At 39.0% G+C, this 25,096-nt stretch overlaps 1 protein-coding gene across 27 annotated transcripts in view; it reads right to left on the reverse strand.

Annotated features, from left to right (window-relative positions):
• LOC132911689 (CUGBP Elav-like family member 4) overlaps positions 1 to 25,096 on the reverse strand; it is a 571,541-nt gene that overhangs the window by 14,876 nt on the left and 531,569 nt on the right. For 23 of the 27 annotated variants that reach the window (XM_060968526.1, XM_060968513.1, XM_060968524.1 and 20 more), the window contains 5 exons: positions 19,658 to 19,737; positions 6,769 to 6,912; positions 6,237 to 6,369; positions 4,226 to 4,393; positions 3,442 to 3,543 (listed from right to left, as the gene is read on the reverse strand). In XM_060968526.1, coding sequence (XP_060824509.1) covers positions 3,442 to 3,543; positions 4,226 to 4,393; positions 6,237 to 6,369; positions 6,769 to 6,912; positions 19,658 to 19,737 — 627 coding nt within the window. The remainder of the gene's footprint in view (positions 1 to 3,441; positions 3,544 to 4,225; positions 4,394 to 6,236; positions 6,370 to 6,768; positions 6,913 to 19,657; positions 19,738 to 25,096) is intronic. The other 4 variants (XM_060968505.1, XM_060968503.1, XM_060968500.1 and 1 more) reach the window with 3 other exon arrangements.

Raw genomic sequence — 25,096 nt, forward strand, 5'->3', positions numbered from 1 at the left:
TGCGCTGGAGACCTCTTGATTTCTCACATAGTGATTTACGTTCCCATGCGATTGCTCGAATCCGACAAAATAAGAAAGACGAAACGATGTTATAACAATTTTAGATCATGTGATAGTACGTACAACATATTTATATCGAAGAATTCGTATTTGTAAATTATACTTTGGAATGTCGACGTTAATTATTTAAAGCTCCTATCTCCTTTGGCGTAGCATTCGAATTGGAACGACAAATGATAATTTTCGTTTGTTGGTATTTGAGCTTAACATGCGGGCAATTATTTTTTAACTCGACTCAAGATCGACAAAGATGCTGAATATTTTTGAAGATCAAAGATTAACTCGCATACCCTACGTATGCTGTGACAACGAATTATAATTCCAGGAAATACAACAGCGTAACTGTAACAAGCAGCAACATTAATAAAAGGTAAACTGCATGGTCAACGTCAATCGAGTTAATGCGAAATTGCATTGTCGTCAGCAGCGAGTCGAGAAATAATTATGGTAGAACGGTTTATAATTCGTTCGTAACAAACGTGGATGAACAATGAAAACACTGCGTTTAATTCAGCAGAAACACGGGAAACCAAAAGAGAAAACTGAACGCGATACTTTGCGAAATTATGGCCATGGTTGGTCGAATTAATGAGAAGAGTCTCGGACCGTCAGGTGAACTCGAAAGTAAACGAAAAAAGTCACTAGACGAGCAAGTCTCTTTTCCATTAAAGCGTCTAGCTGCGTTCGTTGCGGTGTTTTCCACTACAACGATATTCGACCCTCAACGTTCTCATCGTTCCACGACTTTTAACACGATACTTTTGTATTTTGCAACGCTCCTATCCAATATTACCGACATTAACTGTCACGCGATATCGCTTCAAAGTCCCGTTACCCGTTCTGTCCGGCCTCATTATGCGTCGAGTACGCATATCGCGATTATCAAGACTATACGTGTGCGTAACTAAAGGCCAGTTTAAATTAATGTTTAGAATGCGACGATGTTGAAAAAGATATCGACGGAAGGAACAGGGCCTAGCTGTACGATAATTGACTAACTAATGATTTCACTCGTATAATCTTACTTCGAATAAAATTCAGTCGTAGAACTTTATGCTATCGTTGTTCTACTATCGAGTTTCTTAGACGGGCAAAGAAAAATCGTACAGTATTCGAGATTACGTACGCTGTTATGAAACTTTTCGAGATACTTTCGATCAGACATATTTATATCGTATAAATACGCGTTGCAGTTGTAGGTTGCAATGGATAAACGAGCACTTTACCGCATGATATTAGAGAAAAGCAATTATAACGGCATTAATTATACCTTGGCAAATATTTAAAACGCGCGCGATTGATATTTGTTTGTGACGGATAAACGTAGAGAGGGATGGTCAGCGGGGGCGGAGTGAAGGGGTTTGGTCGTTCGCTCTCAGATCAGAAGAGGTAAATTTTCGCTTGGAAATTAATTATTTCCGTGCAAACATTGCTTTAATATATTCCGATTGACGTTACCGGAGGTTTCGGTCCAACGATGGTCCGACGTTTGGCGTATGAAATAAATACGCCATCATACGTCGGTTACCATTCGCCCGGATAGAGGGACACACGATATTTCGGATTGCTTTTTTTCCACTCGCTGATCTCCACGGCCTGTGTACACTGGACGAAAATACACAGAAAAAGAATATCCTATTTTTGAGTCTTTGGCAAACACGGGAAACCAGCGCGGTCTCCGCGTACGGACGTTATACCTCAAATTTGATGAATTTCTGCCAATTCCGCGTGCACGTATAGAGACAGGAAAGATACATGGGTAGAAAAAGGGGGCCTCTCCCCGATGCTAATAGACGACCAACCGAAAAAGAATACGGGATGACGGACAACGTTGGGGGAAACTTGTACAAAACTACGTATAGTGTACGCTATACCCGTCTATTTCTATAACCATTAAAAACTGAGCGATTCGTCTAAATTTTGCATGTTACGAGGATAAATCGAAAAAAGAAAAGACTTTCTCTTGTCGTTATTTTATATTGATTGTAAAAATACGTAAGAAATAGAGTTTTAATTAGACATTTAGTCTTGTAAATTAAAAGAATATGACGAACTTTCGCTATACGATTCCGCACAGATTTTCCACGCGTATATATCCCTACTAAAATATTTGTTATGACGACGGATTTTTGCGGGTTTTTCGCTGCTTTGCAGTCGATAATGACGCGCGCTCATGAAACTTGGTGCTGGTGAAACAGCAATTCGAATGCTGCGTTATTAATTTAACCATTGGGACAGAGAATTCATCAAACCCCTGTGTTAATTGCTAACGGTGAGCGGAACGAATCGAAGTATAGTTATACGTCGTGTCGACACGCTGATTAGACTGAAACGGAATCGTCCATTTTGATGTTGGTTATTGGATTATGATTCCTGCCGGTGTATCGCACTTTGATGTAACATCGTTCGGTTCTTCGACATCCTAGCCGATTACATGTCGGCGTGTTGTCTGCGTTTTGATGAACATGCACGATACATGATGCGCTTAAGAGTTAACAATATATAATGTACACGACGCCTATATAAAATAACATCGAAGATACACTGTAGCAGCACACCAGAAGCATTATATAACGACACGATGACGCGACACGTCTATATAGTATGCTTATATCTTACAATATATACGTATGATCATAATGATAACGATGAAACATTTGTGTTCTTGTACATGTGTATAGATATGTGTATGTGTATATATATATTTATATACATTTTTGTATTATATACGTATATAAATGTACACATGCGACCATAGTTACATGCAACAGCCAGAAACGCGATCAGCGGAATCGAATTTTTCAGAGTTAAGTGCTCGAGTGCTCGGATAAAAGCATATTAAAACCGAACGTTCCGATTCATTTGCTCTTGCGTCTTTAGAATCTATTTCCCCTAATGAGACGTCCTTTGAAAACATGGAAATCGTTCACCGAATAATTAATTCCACGTAAAATATCGTCCACTTAATGTACGCTCTCGTTGAAAAAGCTGAAAGTACATCTAACAACGAACAGAATTACCGTTTTGCCAGACTTCCACGGTAGGATCGCGTTTTCCCGATTGCATTGCTGAAAGTATCGTATTCATGAAGAAACGAAAGCTTGGATCATGCATATAAGTAATAACATTTTCGAATAATATCTCGACTTGAATAGTCAACGCGATAATTTTCCTTTTCTTTTCTTTCAGCCAGAAAACTCGTTACAGAATCCGATTTGGATCGCTCTTTCGAGGCTAGCTTTGAGCATCGTGCTGTTATCGAAAAAGCACACTATGAAATGCGTTTGCTAAAGTTCCGTGAAAACTCTTTGTAGATACGAAGGCTTGACGGAATTCTCGATAAGACGAAGGGAAAAAGTAAATGGGGAAGAAAAAACTTACCGACACCGGGGTAGGGTTGCATTCCAGAATACGCGGCGGCATGCTGGAGTGCCGCCTCCCCATTGGGCAGCCCTTGTGCTGGAATGGACAGATGGAGGGCATCTACACTTCAGTAAGCTCAGCTCTTATCGAGGACGGACCTATGTCTAGGGCCCCTGTCGCAATACGTACTGACCAATCGATATCGCACGGTATCGTGTATTCTTGGATCCCTCGTTAGCTTAATCCGATTCTACAGGTATGCATAAGGCGAAATGGGAAATTCTGATACCGATTCTAAGATTTCAACGTTACGTTAACCTTCGTTTTGCATCGAGAAGCATATGAAAGTGTATACCCGTGTTATATTTACGTGAGATGATCTTAACGCTTGCGTACATAGGTCCTTTGTAGGAATATCGTTTCAAAGTTTATCTTCCGATTAATATATTCGTATGGAACGCTTTACTACAACTATGGAAACCAGTATCTTTAGAAGGAGCATATTAATTACTATTAATCCGTTGATAAAATATGTAGACGTGTGTACAAAATTTTCCGCAAGTAAAAGCCCGATACTTAACATTCACGTATACGACCATCGCTCGAGCGTCCACATGAAATAGCGAAGAAAAAGAGAATGGGAAAGATTTTTTCCGACTTGAAGAGAAAGAATCGAGGTAATGTCGTACGTGTCTAGGGCGAGGTTACTCGGTTCTCATAGCAAAGGCAAAATAATAAAGTCCAGCGTCGATTGGCCGAGCATTGCGCAGGGGCGGCACACTGCGCCTGAGTTGATACTCACGTCCCGGATAGGTCTGCGGTATCCCGTTGGAGTAGACACCAGGATCCGAACCTGCTGGTTGACCATTCGGTGTTTGTGCAGCCATGTTGAAATTGGGCATCGTTGGCGATGGTAACGACGGTATCGCCCCGTTAACCGGCTGCCCTGTACCGGTACCTACGAGCAAACCTGATCAGTACACACCGGTTACCCTCTTGCTCTTACAACACCGACCTCAGTCACCCTCCCGACGCGCGACATCGGATCGGGAATGATCATGCTTAGCTAGTTGCCCTCTCTGTACATCCTGTCAACCGATTTACGGTATATATTTACGGTATATACTGTATAATTGGAAGGACGTCAGATCGAGTTTGCGGATGATCCGTATGCCTCGCGTCGCGTTTGAGGGTCCGTATGATCTGCAGATTGCCGGAATATTGATCCGATTTTAGAGCTAATAACGACTCACGGTAGAATACTGTACCACGAGTTAATGATCCGGTCTCTAGGCAAATCGACTGACTGTTTTCTTAGGATGATTAGATCGGTAATCCGGACCGAAGATCGCTATCTCGGTATCTGCTTAACGTCTACCTTCGATGTAGCGCGTTTGAGCAAGTACGAAAAGTAAACGAGCATTTGGGTGTACGTATCGGTGTGTTGTTTGTAAAGGTGAGGGGTAACGACTCAAAGTTTCGTGCATATTTTAAGCTCTTCAAACGATAGGTTGTTGGCTTAGAAATGAACCATTATACCCTTTAAATAGATGTGTTTCGACCATGAATAATCGTTTTACGATTTATTCTTACAGCCTCATTATTGGTACTTAACAAATACTAAAAATTATTCCACGTTCAGATACGTTAACATCTCGTGTACTAAATATTTTTTCAATTTCATGCATGTTATTCTGCGGACTCTATTTTGTCTTTGTTCAGTCTTGTGTGACTGCAAATTAGATACGTTTTTCAAGAAAATTATCTGGAACACGCGAAGATATGTTTAAAGGAACAAGTACAACATTTTTCGTAAGAATGAGAAAACGACAAATAAGTTAAGTTTACTAATATCTAAAATCAAGCGTAGTTGAAAAGTCGAGTAATTCATCGCGTATCCATAAATTCGTGCAAATCCATCGAAAATCTTTTCAACTACATCTATCGTCTTGTATAAGGTACTCTCTGTGGATGAAAAATCCATAATGACAGGTACGATGACGTCGTATTTCAGTAGAAATAAAAGCGCAGAAGCTTGGCAATCTGCAAGGCTGGTAAGCGGAGGAAAGATCAGAAGTAGGTGGAGAAGAAATAAAATATTATTTCCCTATCAAAGGGTATTACGTTTCGCTTGACGAGACTCGACGTATACCAGAGAGCGCTTGTCGAGAGCCGATTTCCGTGCTTAGTTTACCTGCCTCTGCTATTTCGTTCCCTCCTCTTGTGTACGCGTTGAACGAATGAGAGAAACCGGAAAAGAGAAGACAGCGAAAGAGGCGAAGAGGAGGGAAGCAGGGTTAGGAAAAAGGGAAGGAACGGTGCTACTTTGGCTTTTCCTCCTTCCCGTTCGCGGCGAGCTTTCGATAAAGTTTCGCGGTACTGGCAATATCTTTCGCTCGAGTCACGCTCGGTGAAAATGTTGTATTGATTTATGAGCCGGTTATAAGGCAACGGACTGTACACTCTTGCTGCCGCGAGATCTGTGGAGGAATAAACGAGGGGAGAGCGGGATAAAAGAGGGGAGATAAAGAAAGAGTTTCACGTCAGTGAAACTGGGAAATTTCGCAACAAAGTACATACGTGCGTGTATATTTGTGGAACTTAAGTTAAAGTTTTTCCCTCGCGTGTCCCATTTCTTTGAAATAATTTTCCGGAAATCGCAAGTTTCTCATTCTTCTTGTACTTTGAAACATAATTCGTTATTCCAAATTAAATACTTGAGTGATACATAGAGACTGTTTAATGCGAACGTGTTTAAAATATTAAGATTCGATCTGTCAGAAGAAAAAAAAATGACCAAAAAAGGAACATACCGGAAGTTGGTGGAACCACGGGATTTGGCATGCCATTTAACGCGTGCGGTAGTTGCCCAGCACCGACCAATGCCGCCATTGGGTTGATGTACGTCCCTTGTGCTGTCGCAGCAGCCATGAGAGCTGCCTGCTGCTGTAAGTAGAACATTTATATCGAAAATGTATTCAAGAAAGTGCGTTCTGTTTGGATTACTGCAAGTTGGTTAAGAAATAAAATTTTAGTATTAAGTAATATTTAAATGGAAGTAGTTGGAATTCTCTCGATTTAATAGAAATTTAGCGAATAAATGTTAAATAAACAAATTTTAATATAGATTAAATATAGATGCATAGAAAAATCTAAATTTTCGAATATATGTATATTATCGGAAATGATCTCGCAGAGAAATTAAATTAACATGATAGTATTAAGTATCGTCGATCGTTTCTAACAAGACAGAAACAATTATAGGTTGTAGGATTCACGATAACGAGAACCAGCCAGACGGGGTAATATGGTAACGCGAGAACCATTAACCATAATGTGACCCACCTGAGCATAAGCGCCGTAAGCGCCGAACTGATTGAAAACGAAAGGGTTAAGGAGGCTCATGTTCCCAGCCATTTGCTGCATGCGTCTTAGTTGTCTCTCTTTCTCAGTATCTGCGAACTTTACCACTAAACTGGATGACGCTCCCTGAAATAAATCATTTCAATATGTTGGTTATCTGTTATCGATCAATATCTGACAAATATTATGCAAAAAATAATTCTAAAAATATAAATATTCGTGGTTTGGAAATTATTTGGTCAAATCGGCAATAGGCTACAGAAGACCGATGCGAGAAGGCTGCTATACAATCTATCGTTTGAGGATTATGTTGCTCACAATGTAAATTGCCATGCTATGACAAGCAAGTCTGAAATGCAAGATCAGATACTCCTGTCGGACGTGCCGGTTCGTAATTTCCATGAGACGAAGCGACGCTGTAGCAAGGGGATTACCGTCGCCGACGTAAAGCCGCATAATTTTCTAGAACCTCGCATTTTCTTCGTGACCGCGTGCGCGTTTCTCATCCTCTATAAATTTATAACACGTAGAAAATTTGATAATAACATCGCTTCGACAACGGACGTGATTATCAAAGAAAATTACGACCTTCTTTCCCCTATTACTTATTGGAAATTAATCGTTCTACTAGCAAACTCGTTTCCATCAAAAGTGCGTACCAATTTCCTTTTAATAGCTACCATTTAATTCGTAAAACGTGAAAAAGTTTGCCCACCCAAAATAATATTAAAATCGAGTCAAAGCAAAAGGACGCGGTATTTGTAGTATCGTTTTCATATACCGCGATATAAATTATTTTGTGTAACCATTATGAAAAGATATGCTGCTAAAAATTCGAAAGAATTTTCTTTTCAGAAAATACAGTAAAGTAACATTCTATTTTTACATTTCTAAACATAGCAACAAGAGAAACTACGTAACTATATGATAAGCCGAGGAAAACTGAATAAGTGAGGGTCTATTATGCTTGATTGTAGTAGAAAACCTCAGGGTATTCTACAAATAGTTAGCATAATAGTTAGCATATTTCCCCTATTACTTATTGGAAATTAATCGTTCTACTAGCAAACTCGTTTCCATCAAACGTGCGTACCAATTTCCTTTTAATAGCTACCATTTAATTCGTAAAACGTGAAAAAGTTTGCCCACCCAAAATAATATTAAAATCGAGTCAAAGCAAAAGGACGCGGTATTTGTAGTATCGTTTTCATATACCGCGATGTAAATTATTTTGTGTAACCATTATGAAAAGATATGCTGCTAAAAATTCGAAAGAATTTTCTTTTCAGAAAATACAGTAAAGTAACATTCTATTTCTACATTTCTAAACATAGCAACAAGAGAAACTACGTAACTATATGATAAGCCGAGGAAAACTGAATAAGTGAGGGTCTATTATGCTTGATTGTAGTAGAAAACCTCAGGGTATTCTACAAATAGTTAGCATAATAGTTAGCATATTTCCCCTATTACTTATTGGAAATTAATCGTTCTACTAGCAAACTCGTTTCCATCAAAAGTGCGTACCAATTTCCTTTTAATAGCTACCATTTAATTCGTAAAACGTGAAAAAGTTTGCCCACCCAAAATAATATTAAAATCGAGTCAAAGCAAAAGGACGCGGTATTTGTAGTATCGTTTTCATATACCGCGATGTAAATTATTTTGTGTAACCATTATGAAAAGATATGCTGCTAAAAATTCGAAAGAATTTTCTTTTCAGAAAATACAGTAAAGTAACATTCTATTTCTACATTTCTAAACATAGCAACAAGAGAAACTACGTAACTATATGATAAGCCGAGGAAAACTGAATAAGTGAGGGTCTATTATGCTTGATTGTAGTAGAAAACCTCAGGGTATTCTACAAATAGTTAGCATAATAGTTAGCATATTTCCCCTATTACTTATTGGAAATTAATCGTTCTACTGGCAAACTCGTTTCCATCAAACGTGCGTACCAATTTCCTTTTAATAGCTACCATTTAATTCGTAAAACGTGAAAAAGTTTGCCCACCCAAAATAATATTAAAATCGAGTCAAAGCAAAAGGACGCGGTATTTGTAGTATCGTTTTCATATACCGCGATATAAATTATTTTGTGTAACCATTATGAAAAGATATGCTGCTAAAAATTCGAAAGAATTTTCTTTTCAGAAAATACAGTAAAGTAACATTCTATTTCTACATTTCTAAACATAGCAACAAGAGAAACTACGTAACTATATGATAAGCCGAGGAAAACTGAATAAGTGAGGGTCTATTATGCTTGATTGTAGTAGAAAACCTCAGGGTATTCTACAAATAGTTAGCATAAGATCTTTTTCAATGGAGAAAACGCGTCTCCTTTTGAGATGTTTACGAGGATACGTAAGACGATGATGTTCTCACCACGTCTAAAATATAAATGGAAAGGCAACAGGTGGTCAGTGGCCATTGTGGCTGCGGAGAAAAGCTCAGCTTTCGAGGTTCTGGTGATATATTATATTCACGTCATCAATGCAAATGCTGGGCGTGTCTGAGTTTATATAACGACGGTAATATTGTAACCCGTTGATACGCTCGCTGAAATTTCCTCTTCTTGTCACGCGATTTTGCACGGTTTATCCATCTATTTCTTTCCTCTGCTTGGTAATCTTTGTGCTCGTTTCACTTCATCTTCTATGGCCTCGTGTTTTCTTTCGTAATTCCTTTTCCTTTCGTTTGACAGTTATTTTAAATGTATAGTTTTACTCTTTTTAACAGAGTATAAATATAACTAATCGAGTATCCATAATGTAGAAAATATTGCCCGCACGACTATTCTGATCGTCGTTTGAAATTTCCATTACATTTTGTTAATATATTGTTATATCTCAAAAAAGAAACAAAAAATCTAGTCCAATAGAGGAAGAATATGAAAAGGCAACGTTGGCTGTGGTAGTTAAAGCGAACCTAAAAATCATGGGTTCGAATTTCGATGCTCGGATTTCTTCCTGTTACGAGAACGTTTTTCTTCCGTTTTACAAAATAATGTTTCGTCGTGGAAAATACACAATGAAAATTAAAACGAAGCATTCTGAAACCCACTGTCTAGGAGTTAAAAAATAAAGTTGATGATAATTTTAAACAATCATATTTTCACTCTCTATTTCGAAGTCGTGAAAATACGGACAATATATCGGCTTAAAATGGTCTGCAATTATGTATAACCGAAGCTGTACAGAATGCTTTTAAAATGCTTCTAAAACTGTACATGACTCACGTTAAGGCACGTTTATATGTTATATGGACATCACAATGACAGGTGCCTTTGTGTATTAAAAATGCGCAATGATTCGCATAACTCAACCACACGCGAACTTTAAACACTGAATGGAAAAGGATGATCCAAGAATTGCTTGAATCGCTCAATCATACATTATAATCAGTGACGATTTTCCAGGGAGTATCATCGATATTGCCAAATTGTATGAAGAGGATACCGTGTTCGCTATAAAGAGCGTTTTGTTTTTATTATTTTTGGCGTTGAACATTTCGGGACGTTGTGAAAGGTACAATATACGTGGATTCGTAATTTGTAAAACTTTTTACGGCTTCTGTTTACCTTCTTTTAAGTCTCTTATACGGGGTCGTCAAATACCGCTGACAAAATTAGCTCGTATAAAAATTTATAGCTTTGATGGAGTAATGTAGAGGTAGGCGTTGTCGAAGCAAAGTCGATTTGGTTAAAGCGTTAGATTTTTCGGACGAGAAAAATTAAAATATCTTGTACTATCTGTCAGTTCCACTGTTTTTTTTGTTATATACATACATATGTATAATAGTAACTTTTCATTTTGCAGAGGTGTACACTGCTGCTATATAAATTAAATAGCAAAGTAATAACCAGGAGTGTACGTGGTACATACTACTTTCCAATTAGCTTTGGATAATATCGAGTGAAAAATGGATGGATCGAATACATTAATGGTTCACCAAGTTCGAATTCGTAGGATACATATATTAAAAGCTTTCAAACGTGGTGACATTATTCATTTGGCACTGATTTTCATTAGCATTTTACGCGAAGTACCACTTAACTCTTGGTCGCACGTAGCTATGTGGAATGCAATCGGTGTTCCGAGAAGGTTACAGAAGAGAAAGAGCAGAAAAGGAAACGACTGGCTCGCAATTATTAAAAGTTTCGTTTACAGCCAAGTCGAATAGGGCCAAACGCGCGTATAACCGCGGCGTTCCAAGGAAACCAGAATCCGGCCGCAGTTTACAAGGCATAAAAGTTATGCGGGTTTCATGGTTGGATACAACTTTCCACATTACTGTAACTAATATCAAGAGTATCCGGCGAAACTCATACGTGTTATTTCTCTTCCCTTATTCGAGAAATTCTGAAACTCAAGTTAAAATATCTTTAATTTTGACCGCGTTTGGTGAGAAGCAGCAATATCGAGGATCATATTATTATCAACGAACATCGTGTTCTGACGAACGTCTCCAAAAACGTTTTATAAATTTCTTTCCAACTATCGCTAATTATAGTCCACTCGCACATTGTTTTTTCATCGGCTTTAACAGAAAAAAAATCATGGAACGAGATAATTTTGAAATAGCTTGTTTCGTCGGATTATGTCACGGTAACCAGTTTTTTCCTCCGAGGCAATGGCGGAAGGATGCACCCGGGGCAATCTCAGCGTCGAGGTCATTGGCGATGGGAAAATTCGCAGGGCGAAAATATTCAGGGGCGTTCCTTCGTAATGCTGGGAAAAATATCGACAGGCTAGAGAACGACCGTAAAGAGGAGAGCAGGAAGAGGAGTGGGGAGGATATTTTGTATTCTCTATACAGGCGAAGCCGCTCGAACAACTCGTTATGCGCCGTGAAAAGCATCGACGCGTGTTGTTGAGGAAAATAATTTGTCTCGCGTCGACAGCCTCGAAGCGTGGAAGGCCTTCTCTCTCTCTCTCTCTTTTACACACATATGCGCACACACACACACGCATTCTCTCTCTCTCTCTCACTCACTCTCTCTGCGTAGCGATGGCTGGCTAAGTCGCGTGGCATATATGACATTTACACAGGGCGCACGTGCACATCGATATACGTATAGAGGCTGACAGACGAGGCGAGGGGAGGGGGAGGGGGCAAGAAGGGTGCCGAGGTCGTATCAGAGCCAGTGAAGCCGAAGCCTCATTATTGGGGGATTACGGTTCATTAATTCCGATCCAACGTTCTGAACTACACGCGAAAAGAAAAAGCCACCCCAAGCGATATCACCAGGAGAACGTTTGAAGCTTCCACTCCTCGTCTCGTTATGTTTGTACACTTTACCGTGTAGGTTGTCTCTTTAAAATCCGTGATACAAAAGCACAGTCTCGTTATAGTGCCGAGTACAAAGTCTTCGTTACACGAGGCTCAGCGAGATGAACTTTATACAGTTGAAACAGTTCTCGGCTTTTGTAACGTTAGATCGTCGGAAACGAGTCGAGCATCGATGCTTCTGATTCTTTCAAATCTGCTTTCTCGCTTTGTGTTTAGCGACATTGTAAGCTCGATGAAACTGTTCCTTTATTCACGTTACATTGCATCACGTTTGTTATAGTATTTGTTCAATTTCAGCCAAAGGCATTCAAAATTTGTAATCTAATTAGCTATTAAATAACGTCGTATAATTTACAATTATAATACAAACGATAGCGATACACTTTTTATCGTGAAATTAAGAAACTTCAAATTACAAAACATAACGATTCGCGATGCCAAAATAAGTACATATTTTAATGTACAGATAGTGTCCAAATACGCTTTAATGTCCGAGGATGAGAGACGTATCGGAATGAATCTTTTACCCAAATTTGCACGATCAGCAAATTCGATGTAAACCAAAAAATCCCTTAGTCGTTCGAGATTGGTAGAATCTTTGAAAGTAAAGGTACGGCTCAGAGAACCGCGATATTGCAGCGGACCTAGCAACGGAATGAAGCAATTACGTACTGATTGGAGGTTCTCCCGTTAGCTGCACCATCACACTTGCCAATTCGCCAGCTGGTAATTTCAATAGATACAACTAGAACCGCAAGACTGGCCGGAACGCCGATTGCCTCTTGTCCACGTGATTCTCTGTTGGAATCCGAATCGAAGGGATGGATCTAAACTATCCAATTCTCTGGTGCATTTCAAATTACAAGTTTTACGGTTTAGCCTGCCAGAGAAAAATCACCTGACTTAGCACTTTTTCCATTTCGTCTCGTTATATATCGGGATAATACGTGAAAGGATCTAAGATATATCAATGAGAAAAGTAAAAATTACCCGTCTTAACGTTCGTCTCGTACTTGTTAGATTATCAAATTTTTAAGAACGTTGCGCAATATTCTATAACGACGAATACATTTTTTGCCCGTGGAAATTAAGTAGGAAAGATCGTGAAGGGATTTCGTTTCGATTATAAAATGCCAATATCAGTTTCTGCTCGAAACTCGTGGATGATGTTTCGGTAAGAAGGGTTCCCCTTAATTACGAGGGTAGCCTCGTAAATTTGGAGAGCAATCAATTCAAGGAGACGTAAATCCTATCTGCAATAATTTAATCTTTACTCGTTAAATGTACCCATAATAATTTTACTTTTCAGTCACGTTACATCTCACGCAACTTGGTGCAAATCGATTGTCTATTTTTAAACGGAAGCTTAGAGATACCGGTTTAATTCGCTCCAATTCAAATTTAATCACGATAATAGGGATATTAAGGTACGCTCCTCAAGAACGGTTATCCTTTGGGTAGAATCGAGGGGTATCGTATCTTCGCGTTTCTTTCTTTCTTTTCCACCTTGCTTTTCTTACCCACGGGATTTGGTCTCCTGTTCTGACTCCCGATAGAAAAGACTCGCCAAACAAGTAACAGTTGTATAGGAGATAAAAGCAATGCAATTACGAGGCCGCCGAGGGAATTACTCAGGGAATGTCTTTAATTAAATGTTGGAAGCAGTTTCCGAGCCTCCGTTAATGCAGAGACAATTTCCTTCCATCCACATTTCGCTCGTTTCCTCTCGAACAGAAAGGAACATCCGCTAAGGCTCGAGGGCTACTCCCCACCATCTACAACATACGCTTCTACTTTTCTCAGTTCTTAAGATCGCGCGTGTCGATGTTTCTACCAAAAGATCTTTCGTCCAATCAAATTCAAATTTTCTTCTTTGTCGTGATGATTTATGAGAAATATATTTTTCATATTTAATTATTAATTTATCGTCACTGATTATTGAGAATGCTGTGTAAAGTATAAATCTAGAATTAGAGGTAGATTCGTTAAATGTTTATCTTCAAAATACGATAGAACGTCGTGAAACGAAAGAATGTGAGACAGAGAGTGTTAGTGAGATTGAGTGTCGTTCGTAAAAACCGCGGTGCAAATCGATTACGATAAATGTGATAATAATACATCAGTTATCCATTATCCGGGTAAATCTTTTAGATAAAAGGGTCAAAGAAAATACAGTATTATCTCTCGGACACTATGAATCATTATACAAATACTCGTTCGAAAATCTTATCCGAAACGATTATGCAATAAAGTCCTTTTTAGTATTCGATAGATTTTTGTATATTTATTACGATCGTTTGTCTAAAATTGAGAAAATGTCAGATTTTTCAAAGTATATACCACGTATTAAGGGTAAATTCGGTATTTCAGTGATAAGTAATTTTGCCGACGGAATAGATTGAAAAGTATCGGAAATATGAAGCGTACGCGAGGAACAAGACGTTGTTTAAATTCGTTGCCGCACGCGTTTCAGTATGGAAGAATAGCGGGGCGGGGGTGGTAGTGGGAGTCTTTTTATTCCGAGCACTTAATTTCCGAGCGGTGGCAGCACGCCCGAGGGTTGGCGAGGAAAATAAAAACGGAGCAACGTTACGTAAAATTCCTACACTGAAAACGACTGTGTTACGTTCTGGCACGTTTTAGCCAGCACCGTAGCAAAACACTTCTCCCGTAGGTTTGCTTTTATTACGAGGCATTTCAGGAGTTTGCAGAACCATGAGTGGGTGAACGGAGAGCATACCGCGGGGAGGGTTCGCGAGCGTGTCGTGAGGCGTGACAAGAAATGTCACACGCTTCAGAAGATATAACTACGCGTGAGGCCAGCGCTTGCTCGCATTCCACCGGTGACACGAACCGCGAGAGACGGACCGCGAACCTCACAGAAATATTGAGCCCCAGGAGAAATATTGCCCGCCGCGTGACGCGTGAACACCCTGTCAATTCGAGTAGAGCAAACCGCATTATACGGCTCGATGAGCTTCCAGAAAAAAAATGATCGGGGAATTTGTGCGACATGGCTAGTAATTTTTCACGGTAATAACCCTGGTTTAATGATCGATCAGTTGATATCCATGCTATGATTTCGAAATTGACCCACCCCCGATACCAACAGAGAACCCCCCAGAGAAATATTGTTCCTCCACAATATAGATGTAAATTCAGCCCTTTTTGACAGGAAAACGATTGATTTTCCAAGCATTGCTTTCAAATTGCTTCTTTTTACATCCATATTATGCAAACTTCTAAATATGTACCTCTTACATATTTGAACGATGCCAGGCTTTCTTTGGCATTTCAACGGTATGTTAAAAGTTTTTATGTACTTTAGAAAGTTATATTCGAATATATTAGAGGAAAATTTTCCTTCTGAAATAGTTAGCTATATTGAAAAAAAAAAAAGAAGTTGAAATTCATAGTTTACGAATCGAACAGTGATCGCATGATAGAGTTAAAAATATAATATTTTTATGCTGACCGATTGATAGAAACTTACAACGCTTTCACTGAGAAAAACGGATTGCGAAAACCGTGAAAATATTGCTCCGTAAAGTTACTGTACGAATCCGTCGTCTATTCGAGCAACGTAAATCATATTACACGGTTACTGAATCCGAAGTGAAAAATGTTTACAGAACTTCAGCCGTATAAAGTAGCAGTTTTTTTTCGTTGGAAGAAAAACTGCAGTATTGACACTGCGAAATATTAACCGCAATAGTCGCGCAAAGTTACTCGATGAAAAGAAATATTATCGCATGATCCGGTACAATAGACTTTACAATTCTTCATATACGAATATATCCAAGAATTTTCTATTTCTTTAAATTAGTATTAAAATCTAAATAATTAAGTTCCTTTTTGAGTAAAAATAATAAATTGATTGAAACGTGTTTTATTGTTTTCTACTTTTACCTCATATAAAACTTACTCGTTTCTTTGTGCACGTAGTTTTAAAACATATAAGCAAAAAATCGATGATATCTCTTTCATAGAAGAATAGCATAAAAGCTGTATTACCGTGGCCTTCAATTTATGTACTACATGCTTTTGATAACACGATATGATCCGAATCCAAAATTATTATTATTACGAAAGATACTATAGTATCGGTATTACGAAAGCCATTTCCTTCTATCTTTGTTTACGTCCAGCCGACAAAATCTCTGGCAAGAGTTTTACGTTTAAACATATAATACGAGTGAATTTTCTATACATTATGTCATCGATTCTTCGCCGATAGTAGAAATATCGAACATTTCTGTCAATACGCGTTTTACTGCACCAAGTTTTACTACGAGAGCAGCAATTTCGTTGAAGTAACGATAATAAATTTTGTATACGATATAAAGATACGGAGCCAAAATTGTGTGGAAAGATCTACAGGATCGTATGCGTAGATCGAGGCACATCAGACATCGTTATATGTATTTATCTCAAAAAATTAAATTAAAAAATTAAATTACAAGTCACGGGGATAGTTCGAAGAACGGAATAAAGTATAAAATTAGGAGTACAAAATTATCATGTACATTTAATATTGTTGTATCTTCCAATAAAGAAAATTTAAGGCAGGATATTTCGAGGAAGGTACATATTTCTAACCGTACACAAGTAGCGTACCCGACTCATGGTTATACCGAGAACATTCTCGTTTAACAAGGACAAAGTTCGAGATTTTCCTCTCCTAAGTTTCCTGTGTCTGCCCTTGGCTCGTTCTCTTTCGATATAGAGAGTCCTTGGAATGTTCCAGCCTGAGATCTCCAATATCTGCGAGGCCCCAACGCTATTCGCGCATCCCTCGGTTTAACAGGCCTTAATCATCATAAGAACCTTCCTCTAAGGTCGGAACGTTTTCGTCCTATGACCAGTTAGCTTGTATCCTGAAGCATTCCAAGGATATACAGTATCATCGTACCACTTAATCATTCATTCCTTATGCGAGCGATTGTCTGTTGAACGTTTTACTTAAATACCAAATAAGGGAGATATTTAGTTGATCGAATGTGTATAATATTTTAACGTATAGGTTTTCCACTGTTTGTTATATCTCTACGCTTGTGAAAATTCCCTTTACTATCACTACTAACTACTTAGGACAAGGTATAAATTTCTATCTCAATTTGATGATTGTGCGCGTCAGTGTATAAAAGAATCACATCCGTATAGGAGTAGACACGTACGTACACGAAATAGAACGGGAAACTGAGGATTACAACGTGTCACGAGAAACTAGATCGAACGCAGTCAAATTGAATTATCCTTACAGCGTTAAGATATTGTTCGCTGTGTATTATGCGAAATATTCCTGTAGAACGATTCCATTAAAATAATTATTTACCGAGAGGACGAATCGTTCGTTTTATAATATTTTCTTTGATAAATTGCGTGAATATCGAATCCCAAACTTTTGAGAAACAATATTCGTACTACGTTTCGGTTTAGGAAGGAGAGTATTAAGTAAAGTGACAATCTCTCGCAAGGATTTAGATGACAAAGATAAAAGAAAAATGTGTTCTACAACGGTTTATACGAAAAATGGATGGACGATAAAATTTTAATATAACTTCAATTTAGTAGGTTTAACGAGGGTGCCGCGCCGTTCCGTCGATTATGAGCGTTTCTACGAGGCTAATAAATCTAGAATCGTCCTAATGAAACGGCAAACTGCGTGTCTCGTTCCATCCTACGTTTTGACACTGCCGAGCCACTCGATGGGACGCGATGAAATCTCGTAACGTTGGTATCAAGATTTGCATAATTCGCAGTGATAATTAAGCGATCTGCATATTACGTTCCGCGCCATGTCAGTTTCTCTTTTAAGGGCAAATAGTCCCTGGCACGATCCTAAAGTTCCCCTTCTGTACCCACAATTTCTCCTCGTGTTTCGCTATTAGATTAGAGCGTTGTAACGAGTAATATTCACGTAACAGCCTCGCATCTGTCCCCGCCGCGCCCTTCGGCTACGATGCAATTCGTGATTTCATACACGAGGCACACGCGTGACACGGAACGCGAATTTCTCGTTGATATTGGAAAATACGGCAGTGTCCTTTTTTTCTTCACCCGCCGTCGGACTGATGGACGGCGAAACAATTGCCGGATACATCGGGAAATATCGGGTGTATATGGACTTTCAACGGTTCTCCTACTTCGTTGCATTCGTTTCTTTGTACGTCCATAGTAACACGAATTGCACCGTGTGTATAGTTCACAGTTATGAAGTTTCTGTACGATTTTATGTGATCGGAAATGTTCTGTTCATGTTTCATTTACATGAGATGGAACTATGAGTCAATGAGGTGAAGAATGATACGGAAAATAGAGGACATTTTTTTGTGTAAAATCTCTATATAATATAGCATATCTCACAAATACACGGTTGATATCGCCCTCAATTTTAGTAACGAAATTTTAAAAGTGCAAACTTGGAGTGTCCGTCGACAAGCAATCCATCATACACCGGCTGTTTCCGAGGGTTTTCAGCAAAGTTTTGAGTAAAGAATCATGCGAATAAATCAATATTTTGATTAAAATGTAGCTAATAGTATACACTGTCAAAAATGATTTTTAATCGTAGGACGAAGATACATGCTGCGTCTCTGCAGTAGTGCGAAATAGAATATCCAGTTCTATCATCAGACACGTTATTCATCATCTAGTAGTATCTTTCTGATAATCGACATTTCATCATTAATCGTCGAGCCGTTCTATTAAGCGTAATGGTAATGAACGAATTCAGCGCCAAACTTCGACATGTCAATAAATATGAGCAAATAATTGCAGTACGATAATAACGGCGATATTGGAAGAGGAATGTTGTATGGTCAAGTTCGGCAAGCGGCTTTGCGAACTTTCACCAATCAGCAGGTGGAATCCCGAACGAAACTCACTGACAATTCAATTACAACTGGGAATTCCTGGTCCGACCCTAAGCTGAGAAAGTTTGGCGGTTTGATAGAAGCCATAGGAGATTCAGCGACGGAGAAGGAGGTAGCCCACACTTCTCCAAGTGTTATGCAGATTTCAGTTTGGCCAGTCATTAGATTGGAACCACGGTATGTTTGCATGCATGACAGTCATTAAGAGGGTTGTCCTCCCTATACAATTTACCTGTTCCATAGAACGGTCATCCATGAATCCGTGATACGCACTCGTCATTTCTATTACTTTCAACTCCATTTATCGTCTTATGCCTACTCATTTGCTTTCTAATTTCGTTTATTTATGTTTGTGCAATTTTTTTAGAGTCATTGATGTTTATCCATGTATATTTAGCGTATAATTGTCTAATTTCACATAAACATGATAAAATCTTAGATACCTTCTTAAAGTTTATAGATACTTTTTTATACATTATTACTTCACTGTATCCGTTGGGAATATCAATACGTATATTGTTTAAGAAAATCACAGCAGCGATATCTCTGCTATTATTCTGTATATAGTTTTTCATTAATTTAAAGAAAACTGTTTCGTCGCTGCTCAATAGAACTATGTGTCCATTGATTTCATAAAAATTTCAAAGCGTTTTACACCAATTTCCGATGTGTTTAGAAAAACAATAGCTTCCACTCACCGGCATAGTTTGGCTACCGTGTAAGGTATTGATCGCCGCTAGCGCTTCTTGATGTGATGAAAGTTTCACGAATGCACAGCCTGAAATAGAAAGAGAAATTTCGTTAATATTCGATATAATATAATAACGAACAATTAAATAATTAGTAGTATTGGTGACAAAGATTTCCGATCATCCGAGCGATACTGATTTGCCTATGGTTTGTTTTTACGAATGAAACTTGAAAATGTACGCGCGGTACATTCGACACTGGTAAAAGAAAAAAAAAAAACGAAAATCGTTTTATCTGGAAAGAGAATACGCAAAGGGAGGGCGAAAGAAGTTTCGTTTTCACCATTGTCACAGAGTCGAGACCATCTCTAACGATGATGGAACGATTAATCGCCCCTACTCCCTGCTACGCGTGCTTATCGTTTATAGTTAGATGGAGACGCGAAGACAAAGAACTCGAGGGTGCTTTGAAAAATTGACGCGCCAGCGGAGCGCAACGTGCACTTAATAAAAGATGTTTACCACGAATGGAGAAACGCTCCGTTATCCAGGACACCACTCCTGGTTTCGAGCAATAACGGTGCGTATCACAGTGAGCAAACGATCCTGAAAAATTACTTCTATCTACGATCGTTCGCAAAATAATCTAGAATACTTTGTCACACTCGTGGGGAACGATTTTTAAAAAAGTAAATAGCTGGTATACTATTTAATTAGTTTACTTCCATAACAGCTATCACATTTTTTGGTCATGTTATATTATATAGCTAAAATTTTCTCTCATAAAGGAATATATTCGATATTCCAAGCTATTTCGAATTTCCGATTTCAGATTTCGACTCGTATTTCCTAATTAAAAAAATTTTATTTGCCCAAGACAAACTAGGAAGATCGTTTTGATGAATTAATGAAACGATTTGCACGGCCGAGGATATGTTGAAACATCAAGGGTCAGTTTTATCGGATAGATGTATAATAAAATCCTTTGCTATTTAACCGTTTCTAGCAAATTCGGTGTGTTTTACGGAATGGGAATTCGAACAAGAACGGCGAAGAATGTCCGAAATCGGAGATAAGAGCGATCCAAAGTGTAGGTAGGTGGATAAGATTTTCTCGCGACTCAACCCCTACCGTTCACCGACATCGCAAGAATTTGTCCGAGCTTGCGAGCTTGTTCTGGCCCATCCCGCTATTCCTTCTTGTGCAAGCGAAATCTCCGACGAGGCTCTCGAAGACGATGCGCTCTTGAGATTTTTCTCCACCGCTTTGAAGCAGACGGGTAGGAAGGTCGCGCGGAAATAAAAGAGTCGAATTTCTCGAAAGTCCGCGTTCCTATACAGATAAAGGCTCGCGCATATGTATTTTCTCTATTTCTTTCTTCGTGTACACACGTATACGTGTTCACGTGCGTACGTATGCCGTTAAGAATACGTATACTGTACTTATATACACATGTGTCTATGCGACGCCTGTGTTTGTACGTGTATTTGTACGTGTATCTATGTTCGACGAAGCGGCTCCTTCTCGCCGGCTCGAAAACTATGTTTGCCCCCTCGAACAACGGCGAACAACAAACACTGGACAAACCGCTCGGCCCTTCGCCGACGACGACGATGTAGACTGGTTTCGTGGATCTCTCTCCCCGTTCCCATTTCGTCTCGAACCCTTCGTCGACCCCTTCGCGACCCTTTCCTAGACCCATCCGTTCCACTGTTCTCTCTTCTCTTTCCCCTCTTCGCCTGTGTGCCACCACAGCCGGGTTCGAACCAATCGATAACGCCTGCGAGACTTTCCACTCATATATTTGATTGCTCGGCAAACATGTCTAAGTTTATTCTGCGGCCCCCCATCCCTATCCCGTTCACTCCCACCGGTCGTCGTCGAAGCGCTAACGCGCGCTGCTTGCGCGAGTGTACCGGCGAACGCTAGACTTTCCGATACGTTGGAAACTCTCCAAGGGGGGATGATGCGAAACCAACTTTTCTTTCTTTTACCTCTTTTTTTTTTTTATTATCCTTACGCTCGGATAATTTGATCGTATTAGAGCAACGTGTTTGTGGTCGTCAATGAAGACACGATAATTGAAAACCGAGATGACTCGTCGCATTTCAATTTAGACCGGAGATAATCTTTGACTGCGATTTCATCATCGCGGTCAATTTTCACTGCTGCCTTATCGCAGTTGATTTCTCAAATTGAAAATCGAGTTTACATGATTATTTATCTCATCTCGGTGTTGATGTCGTTTCTCTCGGCGGTAATTCTACGGTAAACGTATCCTTATTTGTTTTACCATAGAACTAGAACCATCGTTAATGCAATGTAAAGATATAATACAATAGTGTGACCGACAAACGGAGTGCTTTTGTTTTTATGCAAACTCAAATGAAAAATACGCTCCTCGAAATGTTGTAAACCTCATGGCACGTACGTTCGAATCGCAAACAAACAGCGCAATACACAGCAAATCAATGATGTATATTTGTTTCTACAACAGTTGGAAGTGAACCGTGCATGGTCAACATTATCATTCATTCACGGTGTACTGAAATTGTAAATAACAATAATTACGCCTGCTCACAAAAAAATGTACGGTTCGAAATGTTAGAAGAGCGTAATTTCATTTTAATAATTATATCAATTGCTTTTTCCTCCTTACATAATGATATCTACTTTATTGAATTTTTATTTTTATACCGAAGCAAAGGTATTTCGAGAATTGTTCAAAAGAATGCGGCAGAAGTTTTAAAGAATGTAAAGCGATTTAATTCCAGACTGACCACAGCATTGCGTACTTTATTCTTATTAGATAAGGTGGTGTTCATCGACATATAAACTCTCATTAAATTTAATTATTACGTTTCATGACACGACATGGAAAGAAATTTCGTTTTCTAGTTTAATTAAGAGTTAAAAATAGAAATAGAGTAGGTAGTTTTACAAGCAATCATCTACAAGCAATAAATATCCCCTTAAAATAGTATCATTTGGATAGGCGTTTGCACGCAGCTCCGAACACGTTCGGTTAGTATAGGGGTTGTCGGCACGCGCCTGAACGTTTTCGGGCGTTTCTGTGTCAATGGGCGGAGTTCTTCTTATTTTGTTAATAGTTTCGCGTCACTAGCTAAATGAGAAAAATAGGCTAGTGGCCATGGGAAACGCGCAGCAGGGCGCGAGTATTTGGAATAGATTACACAAGATTTAATATCAAAGCGTTCGTTTTATTTTGTTTGCCTTGATATATTTAGAGAGATTTCCTGATAACGTGAAATGGCGTAACGATAATATATGCATAGCGGAATGAAATTTCGAAAGTTCGATCAAAGCGATTATCGTTCAACGGTATCGCATATTGATCGGTCAAGAGCACTGTATTTTTGACATTATTAAACCGTTTTAGTATTAGATTACGAACTACTTTTGAGTTTATGTATCTTTAGATCAATCGTTCCTCTATCTATTAAGCGGTGAACATTTATCTTTCACATTCGTTCTTTGTTCTAGAAATATCTACTTCTGCAAATGATATGTTTAAATCATTTAATACGTAAAAATGACGAGATTAACTTTCGTATGGTGGAAATCATCGCACAGAGCACTAGCCCATTGTTCATTGTGCAAAATCGAGACACTTTTTGGTATACGAAAGAGTAGAAAAGAGCAAAACGGGGTTACGTGTAAATCGTTTGAACATATGCTTGATAACTACCGTTTGAGTTACCGGCATGACATGTAGCTTGTGTGCTGACACCGGGAACCGGGACCAAACGAATCAATTTCATTGATGAAGCTACTAAATCCGGCGCGGGTTGAGCGCGAGCACTCGTAATTGGTACAACGATCGGTTTGGTACAAAGTACATAGAGCAGGGATGCGTCGAAGCCAGAAACGAACTAAAAAAAAAAAAAAAAAAGAAGGGAAAAGAAAAAAGGAGCAGGATAAAAACAAAAAAGCAAACGCGTAAGTGTACGCTCATACGCTTATTCAACGTACGAGAGAAATAGTGAGACAAAGAGAGCGTGCGGGACAAGCGAAAGCAGAGGTAGGATAAGGGGCGGGATTAAAAACGCTGACAAAGTTACTAAACACTCGTGTGCTCAGCCCTTTTTATATTCGCGAGATGAAACCAGGGTTCGCGGGGAGAAGACGGGAAGGGGAAGAAGAGTCAGAGAGAAAGGGTGGAAAAAGGGAAAAGGGAAAAGGGAAAAAGGACGAGCATCGAGGCTTGCAGGAGCTCTGCAAAGCCTGCGGAAAGAGAAGCACAAATGCAAATGTAAACGTCGAGGAAAGGAGATACAGAAAGTGTGGATATAGTATATGGCGGCAAACTAGGAATTCGGTATAAGAGATTTGCAGGTTTGCCACAGGGTAGGCAACGGGGATAAGAGGAGAAGGGAGGAGAAAGGGGAAGGAAGGGAGAAGCAAGACATGTAAATCCAACGAGAGATGAACAAAAAAATATAAAAATGAATACTGTGACCTTTACAATGGAGAATGGACGAAGATGGACAAGGTTCGAGAAGTCGTCTCTTCAATTTTTTTATGAAACTAAAACCTCCTTTGTGTGCCGTTCTCGTGAAGCGTAACACTTTCTGGCATAAAGAGTACTTTGAAAAGGAGCTTGAAATATTGTTTGCCTGCTGTGAAAGCACTGTTCTATCGTGAAAAAGTATTCTTATATTCTGAAATGAGTTCCTGCTAGTACAAACGAATGTTCGAAATAAAATACATATGTAATACACCTTTGATCACGATACACACTTGATTAAAAATAAATGTAAGGACGTACCCTTTGTTAGAACAATATTGTGGAATTTTATGTATAATATTTCCATTTCCATTTTAGACGCAAAGCTATCGTTCTTCTATTATAATGATAAACTCAAAATTTTCGAGTTGCACAGTTTTATAGTACCTTTAGAATTTCCTACTCTCTGTTTATGACAAATTCGAAAGTACTTCGAAAGTAACGTCAACAACGTATTTACACTGTGAAATCAGTAAACGGCTTTAATATTTTATTGACATATCTAAAACTGCAGTTAATGGAAAAGATGTTATTAGAATGTTATTTTATCGAAGACATACCTACTTCGACATCGTAACATCGATTTTGTGTTTCGTTCGATACAAGAATTTGCTGTGTATTTGCAGAGAAATAAAATAAGACACCGGTGTAGAATGCAAGAAAACGTGCAATACAAGCCGAGAGATGGTAAGTATAACGTGGAGACACGAAATGCCATTGTAATACGGACACGGGCGAATCCCGAAGGGATGCAGAGAGAGGGAGAGAGAGAGAGGGAGAGAACGGGAAAGAAGACGGAAGAAAACAAAAAGGTAGACACGTACGAGAACGAAAGGGGCGTGACAACACCCGGAAAACGGCGTTGCCACGTTGTTATTACGAGAAGATAAATTTCCTACCGGAACGTCTCTCTTTCTGCA

Source organism: Bombus pascuorum, chromosome 11 (assembly GCF_905332965.1).
Source record: "Bombus pascuorum chromosome 11, iyBomPasc1.1, whole genome shotgun sequence".
NCBI classification, from domain to species: domain Eukaryota; kingdom Metazoa; phylum Arthropoda; class Insecta; order Hymenoptera; family Apidae; genus Bombus; species Bombus pascuorum.